The sequence below is a fragment of the Panicum virgatum genome, chromosome 5K (assembly GCF_016808335.1).
Source record: "Panicum virgatum strain AP13 chromosome 5K, P.virgatum_v5, whole genome shotgun sequence".
In the NCBI taxonomy this organism is placed as follows: Eukaryota; Viridiplantae; Streptophyta; class Magnoliopsida; order Poales; family Poaceae; genus Panicum; species Panicum virgatum.
Window position 1 is genome coordinate 42,600,683 of NC_053140.1, and position 13,795 is coordinate 42,614,477.

Sequence of the window (13,795 nt, forward strand, 5' to 3'; positions counted from 1 at the left end):
CTGGCTGCTGCTGATGATGCGGCGGCGGCTTTGTTTGTATCGAACGCGGGTGGGGCAGGAGGCGAGCCCCGCGCGGCAGCCGCGGCTGAGCTGGCGGCGTCAGCGCGTCGCTCGTCCGTGCCCCGCTGCCGCACACGAACGGTGTGCAGTGTGCTCTACTACCTTGGAGTCTCCGCCGTGGCTTTTGGCTCGGGATTCGGAATATGCGGCGCGGTCAGTCACAGCCCAGGTGGCCAAGGCCCCCCCCCCCCCCCCCCCGTTCTGCTGGGTGCACCGTCCGTTCACGAGGCGGGGGCGTGACTTCGGATTCGGAAGCGCTGGGCCTCGGCAGCTAGGGAACAGCGCGCGGGCGATGGTTGTTGGCACGAACGAGAGACGTCGTGTGCCGCGCGCCCCATCATTTGTTCACGGTGATGTTATCATTTGTTCACGGTGATGTTAGCGAAAGGGAAGTCGAGATTTATTTTTGCAGGCGACGGCGACGGCGATGTGGCTGCACGCGCAGTAGCGGCAGCCGGCAGGACCTCCTGTGCCTGTACGTCGACACGGCGCGAGAAGTCAGCTTCAAGAAACCACGTGGTCTTTATTCAAAAAAAGAAACCACGTGGTGTGCTAGTGTGCGCTTCGGCAAAACACGTGAAACGACCTCGTCCTCTCTCCCCCGCGCTCTCGTCTCTCGCTGCGTCGTCCAGCATGTGTTCCGCAAGTAGCTGGGTAAAGTCAACGAACGATCAGCGACTCTGCAATCTGGAAATGGAATGCGGCGGGGGGAGGGGCTACTGCTGGTGCATCAATGGAAATATGGAGAGGGTAAGGGAGAAGAATAGGTGGAAGAAAGAAAAAAAATAGAGAGATAGTGGAAGATGAAGAGATCAACCCCTCCTCGATCCTGTTTTGCATCCGCCACTAGTGGCCATCACACAGGTAATAACATCATTGAGACCGCCTCACCTGTGATACAGGGATTGACCTTTTCTAAGAGATGTAATGGAATACTCCTGTTCTAAATTATAATCTGTTTGACTTTATTTTTTAACTCGTTCAAATTTGATGTCAAAAACAAGTTAAACGAATTATAATTTGAAATGGAGGGAGTACGACCTAAACGATAAAAAAATATAATTTTAGTTCAAAACACTTTCTCTTGACCAATTAATTTCTTGTAAACTTCATGTACTTTTTGTGTCTATCATTATTCATTACTATATCTAAAAAATCCTCTAATAATTATATGGGAAATTCTCAGGAGAATTCAAATTGTATATTGATAGACTATTAAAACTCATTTGAAAATAAGTGCGAATATAGAATGAGAAATAATATATTATATATGGATTATTATCTCATCGCAAATTTATCTATATCTATATTATAGAAAATGAATTTTTCTAAAATATTTCTCACGTTGGACCCGCAGACCGAGTGAGAAGAGAGGAGGTGCAGACCCATAGAAATTGTGAGTTTAATGATGTTTCTGCCGAAAACGGTTTGTTTTTCTCACCGTCGGAGATTCTACCCACTCGTCACCACTCTCGGCAATCTGCCGGTGCCCGAGCTCTTCCTTTCGTACCTCGGTACCTGCACACCCCGATAACTGTAGCGCCATCACCCTAACTCTTGCCTGTCACTCGACCGCTCACAACACACTCCCCTCGACATGCCGGTGTTCATTGGCCACCAAGATGGCCTCCATGGTGCGACGCGTCACGCGCTGCCTTGAGGCTGCGGGCGTGCTTGGCAGTGTGACAACGGCTGCACCCATCGAGCGTCCGGGAGGCCACGGCGGGGCACACTGCCGCGCCTTTGAGGTTGGCACCGTCCTGCTGCCGTCGCGGCCGCCTCTGTGCTGCTAGTTCAACCAGTGGCGAAGCCAGCCAAAGAAATGACCTAGGGCGGAGTTCTACGTTAAAATTTTTACACAGACAAAGCGAGGCGCCGAGGCTTGCTGCCCCGTTGCAGGTGCATGCGGCAGCGTTGCACGGAATCCGCTGACGCGGCTGGCAGGTGTCGAGATGGGGTTGCAGGACGGATGGACGCGGAGCGCCATCGCGCAACGACAGCAACGCGTCGGCGTGAGTGCCTGAGCGGGACTGCAGGCGGGGGTGGGTGGGGGTTGGATGGTGAACTGCCAAAGTCGCCAACGATGTCTGGTGCCAAAAAGACACAGCGTTGGGCTAGGCTGAACTTCTCGCCCGGATGGCCCACGAGATCACGAAGTCCTCTCGCAAAGTGCTCCAATGGCCCAATCTAAGTCTCGCGACTCTTGGAGGTAGAGGACCGTCGTCCTCGCGTTCGGGGGAGGGGACGCCATCGCACTGTCATGAGCCCCTGCCGGAGTTGAGAACGGGGGATATTGTCATTACCCACGAACCGGAGAAATCATCTACTACTATGGGTCGCCACATCATGAAGCCTAGTGTTAGTTTTGGCGGCAGCGAATGTGTTCGCTAGATGTATCTACGCGCACGTATCAAGCCCAGCCCATATAAATGCAAGAGAGTCGCTGGTTAAAATACTGAGTGCATACGAGGAGGAAGGGTATCGAACAATTTGTATGAACTCTTATTCCTAACTTAAGTAATCTGTCCTCTAAAAGCTAATGTCTGATTCTCCTCTGTTCTTCCTATGTTTCTCAGATACATCCTACTTTTTGTTCCCTGTTACCTCTACTGTTAACAATATATGCTTTGGACCTCGTCTAGAAGGACCTAGGGCGGCCGCTCGGGCTCGCCCTAGTGGTGGCTCCGCCACTGAGTTCAACCCCCAGAGCTCATGCCTCAGGTCATATTTAGCTATAATTTTCTGATCATATGTTTTGTTACATCATCTTAATATACTATTTTAAAGTGGTCTAACGGGAAGTAAAAATAAAACATTTGAAAATAGCATGAAGCTTTTCGCAAAAGTTTAAAGATGGGTACGGTGGTTTCAATAGGTTTAAAAATCGGTACTACTATGTGTCTTCAAGGAGCATAAAAGGCCTATTTAATATGTTCCCCAGAAGTACGTGCATTTTCTAGTACGAGAAAAACATCGAAAGAGTAAATACTAATGATAATTGAAAATGTAGTATAAATACGTATCGTGGGCAATCGTGGGGAACTTGTTTGTCGGGTCGAGCTCCACGACCACAATGACCGAAATATTGCGTTGTTTCTGAACCCGACCCTTGAATGAGGGAATGAGAATGGCAGGCAGATTAATCGAAATGCTTGGTTGGCCTCATGGGCCAGGCGAGCTGGACTGAGATTTGCCGGACCATAACCAAATCAAACCCACTCCAGCCTGCTTTACTTTTTCTTCCACCAAAACCGAACCCCACCAAACCACACACATTATTAAATCCAAACCAGACCAATCCAGAACCTCAAACCATGGTTTGAAACTGGTCCGGTAGCTTGGTTTGAGACCACAGCGCTGCTGGCCCTGCTGCCTGCGTACTCTGCTTCTCCAGTCCGGTAGCTTTCTATGCAGTCTACTGTGTACACTGCAGGTTGCCTCGTTGGCTGCTGGAGTGCTGGCTGCCTGCTCTGCTGTTCACCGGTAGGCAACACAAGTATACATATTTCCATGACAAAAATAACACCCGTAGGCAACACTAGTATGACAAGTATGAATACCTGTAGGCAACACAGAAATAACACCCATATCCATGGTCGAAACTACAATGAGGCTTTTTCATAGTTGTACTACAGATTATGCAAACATGCCATCAAGTCCAGTCTACACTTAGTTTCTAAGCTTGATCAGAAAAAAGGATCTCACATGATAATTCACAATCTGGTAATTTCTACAGAACTGACATACATTTACAACCATACGGGCTGCCACAGGATGGTCACAATGCAATGATATTTGATTCCAAGTCTAGGCTTGCGCTAGCATAACAAAAGAGAAAATAATATGACATTTACTTCCAGCTTCAGGTTTGTGGTAGCTGTGACCAACCTGGTAAAACAAGAAGCAAACCCATTACTTTCACTGTGATACTTGCAGACCTATTTAACAACCAAAAGCAAGAGGAAAATATTGGCAAGTACCGAAAGAACAAGCTTGGCCACATAATCAAGAAACAGAATAGTTGAATCAAAGGAAGTATAAATATAATGATTTCTTTGGATCCAAACTGCAGTTACTAAAGAAAAATATATATCTTGCGTGGCTCATATGCCACATTGTTCAGATGTCATCGCCAAAAACAGTTGTTATTTAGACTATTGTGTCGTGTCTTACTAGGAAGTGAGTCTTGGAGTGAGCCAGGGAGAGAATCTTCATGTAGCATGCTTAGAAAATGTGGCACATTCTGCCCTACACCAACCCCAACAGCTTCACTTAAGATCCCTGCATCCAAAAAAGACAGGAACTTGCCTTAAGAACAACAACTTCTCATCTATGCAGATTTCAAATAAGAATTTGGTGACAATTGAAAGTAAAAGAAACAGTGGGTACTTTCATCGTCCTTATCCTTATCTTTATCTTGGACTATAGTGAGCCAATCTTTTGCACTAACTAAAGCCTCCAACATCTGTGGTGTTAGCGAGCCTCTTGTGTCCCCTAGAATCCTATTGCCACAACTTAAAGCCGATTCAGATGATACGGTGCTAAGTGGGATAGCAAGAAAGTCCCTAGCCATCTTTGATAAGACAGGAAACTGATCAGCACGAGTCTTCCACCAACCCAACACATCAAATCTTTTACTATCCTCGGCAGGATCCTCTTCCAAATATGTGTCAATCTCAGATTTTGGCCTACGAACAACTCGACGACGAGATTTGAAATCAGCAAATTCTTCTTCTAGTACCCTTTTCCCAAGCACAGGTGAACCAACAGTATAGGTGCTTCCACTTGAACTTGACACAAATGCTGAGCTATCACTCCTTGCAAGTCGTTCATACTCATTGAAGTACTTCTTCAGCCAATCTTGTGCTGATTTCATATATTTATCAGCTTGATCGAAATTGCTGCATACTTTCTCATAAAAGAATTCCACATAATCAAACTTTCTTCTTGGATCTAAGATAGTGGCAATGACAATTACAATGTTAAAATCGTACTCTTTCCTTCTCCGGAGGCTAGACTCATTAGGCACTGGTTTAGGCTCTCAATATTTCACAAATTTAACCTTCATTGCAGCAGCCAAATCTACCAAAACTTCACTATTTTGCCAAGCTGGATCATTCAAAGCATATCGAATAGAAAGCACTAATTGTAAGAATTTGTGCAAAGTTGGTTTTCAGTCAGCCGATACAAGATTTGTGGCTTCTTCAAAAGCCTTGAGAAATACACATATCGCTTCGGCTTTTGACCATTCTTCTTCATTTGGTGCAACTTCAAGATATTGTTCAGCATAAGTACTAAGTATAGACTTGTAATCTAATATTTCTCGTACCATTTTAAATGTAGAAGTCCATCTGTTTGGTATATCCAGATAAATGTCATGTTTTGCTTTAAGGCCCTTATTTGTTGCAATTGAGTTGAAATTCTGAATTCGTGACGGTGAAGATTCTATGCTCTTCAACAACTCACGAATCTTGTCTATTGCAGCATGAATAAGTTCCATTCCATCTTGAATTAGAATATTCAAAATATGTGCAGAACATCTAACATGCAGATGTGCTCCCTCACATAACAACTCATGCTTGTGATGCTGTACTATTAATTCACATGCCTTGGTATTGTTGCTTGCATTATCTAAGGTTAAAGTAAGCATTTTCTTCCTTAAACCCCACTCAGTTAGGCTGCTTACAATAGCCTCTTCTAAAGCATAGCCGGTACGAGGATACTTGACTTCCTTCAAACTAATGATTTTCTTCTTAAACTTGAAATCAGCATCCACATAATGTGCAGTTATGACCATATATCATAAGTTCTGAAGGGAAGTCCACATATCAGATGTGAAGCACACACGAGAGTCTAAGACTGAAAACTCATTGTGAAGATCTTGCTTCATCTTCTCATACATCTTGAGGCAATCATTACGAATGGTTTGGCGCCCTATACATTTCATTGTTGGTTGTAGAGTTTCCATCCATGGCTCAAAGTAAGGGTCTTCAAATTTATTGAATTCGATTTCAGCATGTATGACAAACTGAATCATGCGCTCACGACTTAAGACGGGGTCAAACACAAAGGTATCTAAATATTTTTTCTTTATGGTGGCTAAAAAATTGTTTCTATCATCATCCCTAATAGCCGGGCAAGTTGTAGCAATATGACTTCTAAGACTACTAGTGCCCATAATACTTGCAAACTGCCTTCCAAACGTCATCTACCATCACCAAATCTTGCTCAAAGTATTTCCATACCTTTGATCTCCTAACACGTGGTTGAGATGAATCATGCTCATCATCGATTTCAGAGCTATTAGTTGTGTGGGGTGTGCTTGCAGATATTTTTGAGGTAGTAACAATGAATCTGCACAAGCAAGCAATGGCTGGATCAGTTAAAATTGTGTATGAAGAATATTGTTGTTACAGTACATATAAAGCAAAAAAAAGTATGTATGAAGAAGATTTCCATTTTTAGGGAACAAAATAATTACAGTATGCAATGCAAATAATTGCTGCCAGCAGAAGTTTATTAAGATCAAAGAAAAATACCGACTAAGATTTCTCTATGGATAAAAACTGTTGATGGAAAGGGCATCCTTATAATTATGTCTACACTCAGTGTTGCGCAGACGCGCAATCTAATGGATAAACCAAAAATAATGGTAGTTCCGGTCAGAACATCAAAAGTGAACATATGTCATCGAGAAATCTTAGTTTTGAATGGGCAACAACACAACTGATGCTCCAACTATATTCCAGAATAAAAGCTGTATAATGGCTCAAATGTGGAAAAGGGATGGGGAACCTAAAAAATGCTCAAGACAAGGCACACGGAAACAGTAGCCAGTAGGTAACGCATAAGCCAAGATTAATATTAAGCACTTGATAGAAACGTCCAGCGCACAACATGTGGTTGAGCATAGGAACCAGCCAAAGCAATCAACTAACCATGCGGTAACCCTGACAAGAGCACTGGAACGACCTCGTAGAAATTTGTTTAGCGATCCGAACACATTTGTCAAGTGCCGGCCCCCTTTGTCTTTTTGAGTGCATCTACCTTGATTGGTGGCCTTGCCAAGAACGAGAAGGCACAGTAAAACATGTAATGGAGAATAATTAATTCAACCCGATCTGAAGCAGAAATTTAGAATTTTTTTGTTAAATTAAAATTGCTTAGCTACAGCCAACCTCAGTCTTTGTCAGCAAGTTGTACTGATAAGCTGCTTACAGGCTCAAGCAATTAAGCAATAAGCAGTAATAGCAAGCCGGACCAAAATCTTGGCAAAGCAGAGTAAACAATCATGTAAGTTTCTGTTTAACAAGCACAAAGGCATGTCTTTCACAAACTTAGGCTAGGCAGTTAGCCGAGACGGAAATTCTGCCCTTCAGAAGAAATGTTTGAATGCTAACAAGTAAAGGTGAATTCTACAACGCTGAGGTAATTTTGACACTCCCTGTTGCAACAGAAGACAACTAGGAATAATGCTTGCAAGCCACACTGCAAGCTTTAAATGACTAATCTTTTTCTTCAAACGAACCTAAATGACTGTAATTTAGTCTTTGGAAAACATAACACTACTGTATTCAGACGGATGTACTAATGGTAACCTAATCCGACCCAAAACGATTGAAGTTAGCCACTGCCTGTTCACTGTTCAGAATGCACAGGGAAAGGAAAGCAGAGCAGTGATTCAACATTGCAAACACTGATTTGAAGCACAGATCGAGCAAGACTGCAAGAGCATGAGTCAGTCACCTGTCCGGCGGCGAGTTCCTCACTCTGTAGATGAGCGTCGACAGCACCTCGGCCTAATCTTGACCCAGCAGAGAACCGGCGACCGCGAGGCATGATGGCGGTGGCGGGGACCGGCGATGCGTGGTGACAGCGGCTCCGCGTCCACGAGCGTGGTGGCGGCCAGCGGGTGCTGGGAGGCGTGGCGGCGGCGGCCGATGAATGCGTTGTTGCGGCGGGCCGGTGAGGCGTGGCGGCAACGGGCCGGCAAGGCTTGCCGACGGCGACGGTGGCCGGTGGAGGCGTGGCGCCGGCGAGGACCTGCGACCGCCTAGCGCCGAGGCGGCCGACGGGCCGAGGGTGGCGGATGGGTGCCGGGGTCCGGGGCAGGATAGGGGTTTACCGTGGATGTGTATCCGTTTCCAATTCATGGACTCGATCCATTTAGAACCAAATCATTGAGGCCCAATCCAAATCAGGCCGAACTATTTATTTCAGCATTCAACTCAAACCAAATCAATTAATACGATGAATCCATTTACAACCAACCAAAACTAGTCCAGAGAAAATCTAATCCACTAAAACCACTTTGGCCCAAACCATTTGCAGGTTGAATTCCGGCCCGATCGACCCAAATAAATCTCCGCTTGCAACCGAGATGGCGGGTGCGAGGTGCAACCGTGCGGACTCGCCACTGTCGGAGGCAGAGTCCGGGGCCAACAAGAAGCCACCCGATATCGCCTAGGGTTGCGGCCTTGCGCGGGGCGCTACATATTTGGGGCGGACTCGCCAGGACCCACGCAACCGCCGCCGCCGAGCCCGTGAAGGAGGATGACTCGGCAGCCCTCGTCGCCAGCGGCTCCGGCGAGATCGGGGTCACCCCCCGAGGCGGCGTGCAAGATGGCGGTCGCGGGGCCCGTGGCGGGGAACAAGGCGGCGGCGGGGGGCGTGAAGGCGGTATCCTGGGACGACTTCGTGACAAGCATGGTGCTCGGAGCGGGGAACAAGGCGGGCATCGAGGCGGCGGCGGTCAAGGCCAAGCCGGCGGTAACCAGGAAGACGAAGATGATCAAGGTAGAGCAGAGCTACATCGACTCGCTCCTAGCGTTCCGCTCAGCGTGCCCCCCTCGGCCCCTGTTCACGGAATTCGCCGACAACGGGCTGCGCCGCAGCTGTGAGAAGGCCGCTGCTCTCCTCAAGATCAAGCAGGAAAAGGATGATGAGATCCTTAAGCAGTACAATGCTTACGGGTGCGCCTACTGGGAGGTCGAGATCAGGGACGAGGAAGAGTAGGCCGAGAGATCAGGAACGATGAGGATTACGAGGACTTAGCTTTAGCTAGTGCAGCTTAATCAATTACTGTAGCCGGTATGGAAAAGCTAACCGGCACCCGAGTGTTTCTGTCTCCCTCAAGCGCGCGATTTTGTGACTGTCCAATCGCTGCCTCCATCTGATTCTTGTTTTGTCTGGTAACTTTTGTTTTATTTTTTTCACAGACAAGATGGGTCTACGTGTTAGCGGGATCGCTGTTTAGGAACTACTGTTTCGGTTCCAAATTGTAGGTCGTTGACTTTTCATATTTGATCACTCGTGGTATTCGAAAAATTTATACAAATATAGTCAAATTTAAGTTATTTTTGAAAAACTTTTACAAAGTAAGCCATAACAAAAAAATGTTTTGCACAAATTTTTAAATAAAGCGAGTGGTTAGACTTGGGGTGAAAAATATTTTGCACAAATCTGTTGCAACTGTCGATATTCATTCTGTTCGGCTAGCTGTGGCTGGTGACTGGTGCTGATTTATTGTGAGAGAAAAATACTGTTGGCTGGCTATGGCTGGTAGCTGATACTAGTTTGGTGTGAGAGAAAAATATTGTTCATTCTGTTCGGCTAGTTGTGGCTGGTGCTAATTTATTGTGAGAGAAATATACTGTTGGCTGGTACCTTATACTAGTTTGGTGTGAGAAAAATATTGTTAGCTAGCTAGAAGTTATATTTCATTTCGTCACCTCCACCGCTCCCCTTTTAGACATTCTTTTTCTGTGGTTGTGCTTGATCTTCCTTGTCCGGTTGTCCCCAGTTGCTGCATTATTTTGCTGCGATTTTTTTATCCCCTAATGTGATGCGTTTATGGTGATCGATTCCTGGCAATTTTTTGGTTGATCTGTAGGTTTAGGTTGTTTTGTTTTTGCCCTCAGAGATGTGGTTCGCAATTGTGATTAGGACGTTCAATTGCCTTTTGATTTGAGGTAGAGTTAGAATGTTTGCTGGTTTATTTGGGAATTGGGACTGATGAAATGGTAGTTCTCCATCGTTGGAGGTAATCGATTTTATAGCATTGCTCGGGCTATCCTTGAGTTTAGGTATCTAAGCCAGTTCGTTCACTAAAGGGGTGATGTGCGCATGTTTTTTTTTATCTCACACTTGCTCGTCGCAATGAGGTTTTGTCCTAATCTATGAGGGGATTGTCAGGTCGCTGAGTAGTCTTATTCATACTTTGCAGATGGCGCTGTGTTATATCCTTTTTTTTCTTTTTTGCACTAGTCACTACCCCACTGCATCCATTTTTGGCATTTGTCATTATCTCATTGATTTGAAAAGAGAAGGCACCTCTGTTCCCTTTGTGGCTGGTCAGCATATTTTCTTTTCAACCTTTCCATCTCCATTTCCATGAAAAACATTTGATGAATTCGTATTCGCAGTGCTAGTAGACTTGAGTGGATGATCATGGATCCAGTGGTAAGAATTCGGGGTCCTCCGTTGGAAGGCTGGATGCTAGACAGGAGCAGGAAGATGGCCAAAAAGGCTTCTCGAGAGAAAGTAGTTCCAGGCCATTCTTATTTCTGTATAGTTAAGCTATGCAAGATGCAAGTCTGGAGTAGATCCCCTCATAATCCACGGCACTGCACTGGAACCCATGGCCATGAAGCAGGGGCGGCAGCGGTGTCCCTCATGGCCAGACGCTGGCTCTCCGCTTCGCGCCGGCTACTAGCTCCGTTTACCTCAACGCGCTCACGGGAGCAAAGGGCTCTAACGGCCAGCGCAGACCCAGTCTCTATCGTAGCTGCCGCTGGCAAAGCCTGAGCGCGATGGCCGTGTTTGGTTGCCCGTGAAAAATTTTCGCCCCTTTGATCATTAATCAAAGATATTAAATGAAGTTTAATTACAAAACTACCTCCATAACTATGCTACTGTAGCAGTTGCTGTAGCTGATGAAGCTTTTGACCGTACAATTAGAGAATGATTAGAGGAAAGTTATTGTAGCATTACTGTTGTAAATCATGAATTAATTAGGCTCATTAGATTCAGCTCGCAAAGTTGCACTATCTGTGGAAAAGTTTCGCAAATAAACTTCATTTAGTACTCTATGCATACATTCGTCTTTTTGTGAAAATTTTTTAGAGGGGCAACCAAACGCGACAAAATACAAACTTCTGCACTTGATCCGATTGGCATGTTTTTATCCTCAAGTCTGAATACACACATAGTGCAAGTAAATCTTGTTTGTTTCTACTGCGTTATCATGAAAATCATTTGCTCCAATAACGAAGTCCAAGTGATGAGATATCCAAACTTACCATGTGCAGACACTGAAAAAAAAATCCTCCATCGAAGACAATTTCAATATTCTACCAAGGTTCTTAGAATTTGGGAATCCAAAATTAGCGATTTCTAAATTTTTGGTATCCAATTTTTCGTATAATCTCTAAACGTTCGAGATTTTCTAGTCTCTATCGCATCCAAACGTGTGCCTTGTCAATTAGCGATCACCATATAGATCATGGAGTATCATATATATTATCAAAATCTTCTTTCAAATAAACGCACAAAATACATTACACAAATGCCATAGATTGCATATCAAACAATTCCTGTTGCAGTGCTATAATTAACCGGCAATAACGGCTGAACCTAACTACCTAAAGCGAGACAACAGGGATTGACGCGAGAAAAGCGCATCTCCGAATCTCAGGCCACCGGAACCGCGGAGGAGGCAACAATCGGTGGTGGCGGGATCATCGTCGCGCCGCCGTTCGCCGCGGCACCTTCCGCGCACTCGCCGGTGAGCAGCAGCCGGCCGATCTCGTAGCACACGAACGCGTCGATGCAGGCGTACCGGACCTGCTCCGCCGTCAGGCGGCGCTCGTCCCACTTGCTCATCGTCAGCCGCTTCGGCTTGTCGATGTGGGCGCCCGTCACCTCGCGCGTCAGGGCCTTGAGCCCGGCGTCGCGGAGCTCGGGCCGGCCGAGCGCCTCCGCCGCGACGCGCCTCAGCTCCACCGCGTTGGCGACCACGAGGCCGCAGTCCTCGGCCAGCCGCCTTACGTCGCCGTCGACCGCCACGCCGAGGAAGCGGTGGCCGGGGCAGGCGAGGAAGTCCCCGAGGGCGACCGGGACGCGGTCGGCGTGGAAGATCTGGAAGACGAGGCCGCGGCGGCCCACGCAGAGCTGCAGGACGGCCATCCGGTTCCTGGGGCGGCCGCGGCCGCCCTCCGGGGCGACGACGCGCCACTCGGTGTCGATGCCGACCAGGAGCTGCTGGCCGTGCCGGCTGCCGACGACCTCACGGAGGAAGGCCTCGACGGCGTCGCCGGAGGACGTGACGGTGGTCCGGATCACGGTGCCGTCGTCCATGACGACGTCGGTGTCGTACGTGCCCTTCATCATCGCACGAGGGAGGGCTTTCGGTGGCGGTGTTGTCTCGATCAGCAACACGGCCGGATGGATTCGCTTGAGAGCTGTGCGATGAGCCGACGATAATGGCTCTCTACGTGGGCTCGGCGATATTTAAAGGGAAAAGGAACGGGCTCCGATCCGTTCGAGCGGCCGAGTCCGTCCGAGCAGCGAGCAGAATTGCCGGTGCGATCGGATGCGATCGGATTGAAGGACTGCGGGCTCTCCAAGTCCGACTAGAGTTTGTGACCTGCACAAGGTAATCCGTTGATTACGGCGATCCGGATCCCGGACAACTGGTCCGTCATCCGTGTGATAGGGTGAGACAAACACGCTCTCCCCGCACGCCACATTGCTTGCTCCATGTCATGCCAGTTGCCACCCGAAAACCGAATGATGATCAGTTTTAGTAATTGAGTAATGAAATAGAATGTTGGTTGTAAATGGATTTTTCTCTTTCTTGAATGATATTATCTAAGTAATTTGGAGTTTTTCTTTGTTCTACATTAATTTCAATGTCAGTTTTGCAGCACGAAACCACTTTGTGCACGTACTCCAAAATGTAATATCTTCACTGAATTTATAGTAGATTTAATAAGACAAATTTGATGTTACAGATGTTGGCATATTTTTTTAGAAATTTGATTTAAGAGGATACTTGCCGGGTACCATGATTAGGGGCACTCTAATCAGGGGGACTAAAATCGCCCTAAAAACAAACGCATGCTGAGCAACCGGGCCCACGAAGGCCCGCAGCCCCCTTCTAATCTGGAAGAAAGGAAAGGACTCAAAGAAGCCCAGTACGCGGCCCACGTACTCAGTGCGGCCCTTCCGCACCCCCTCGGACCCGCGGGGTGATCTCCACCTCGCTCGAGGGCTCCCCGCCGAAGCCCTCGACCGCGCCCCGTGCCTCCGCCTCACTCGAGGGTAGCGAGTTTGCCCTCGAGAAAGCGGATCGTCTACGCCCTAAGGAGCTGAGCAGCCGGACCCCTGGGGTCCGACTCCATCTCACCGGACCAACGGTCCCGGACCCGCTTCCCGCTCGGGGACAGGTCCGGTGTCACCACGTATCCTAGAGATGGAAATGCTCGTCACCTGTGGCCGAGGACCCGGACCCCCGCAGATGGGTCCAGGACTCCAACGTGCCTATCCGGACCCCCGTGAGCTCTCGGCTCAGCCAGCTGCTCGAGAGGGGTCCGGAGCCGCCATGTGTCACGCGGACGCGGGCGCGTGCACAAGCCTTCCGCTGGAAGCTCCCTCACCAACCCGTATTAAGTGCGAGTGGTTGAGGCGTGCTCTTCTTCCGCCGAACAAAGCCACCCCTCGGCAGAAAGGACAA

At 47.6% G+C, this 13,795-nt stretch overlaps 1 protein-coding gene across 1 annotated transcript; it reads right to left on the reverse strand.

The window, feature by feature from the left end:
- Window positions 1-11,751: 11,751 nt before the first annotated feature.
- Window positions 11,752-12,447, reverse strand: LOC120710118 (Werner Syndrome-like exonuclease). The gene has a single exon (XM_039995787.1). The coding sequence runs from the start codon at window positions 12,445-12,447 to the stop codon at window positions 11,752-11,754; it is 696 nt and encodes a 231-aa protein (XP_039851721.1).
- Between the last annotated feature and the right edge of the window lie 1,348 nt (window positions 12,448-13,795).

What these genes read in the sequence shown, in the direction of transcription:
- LOC120710118 (XM_039995787.1), bottom strand. Translation starts at nt 12,447, where the DNA reads ATGAAGGGCACGTACGACACCGACGTCGTCATGGACGACGGCACCGTG.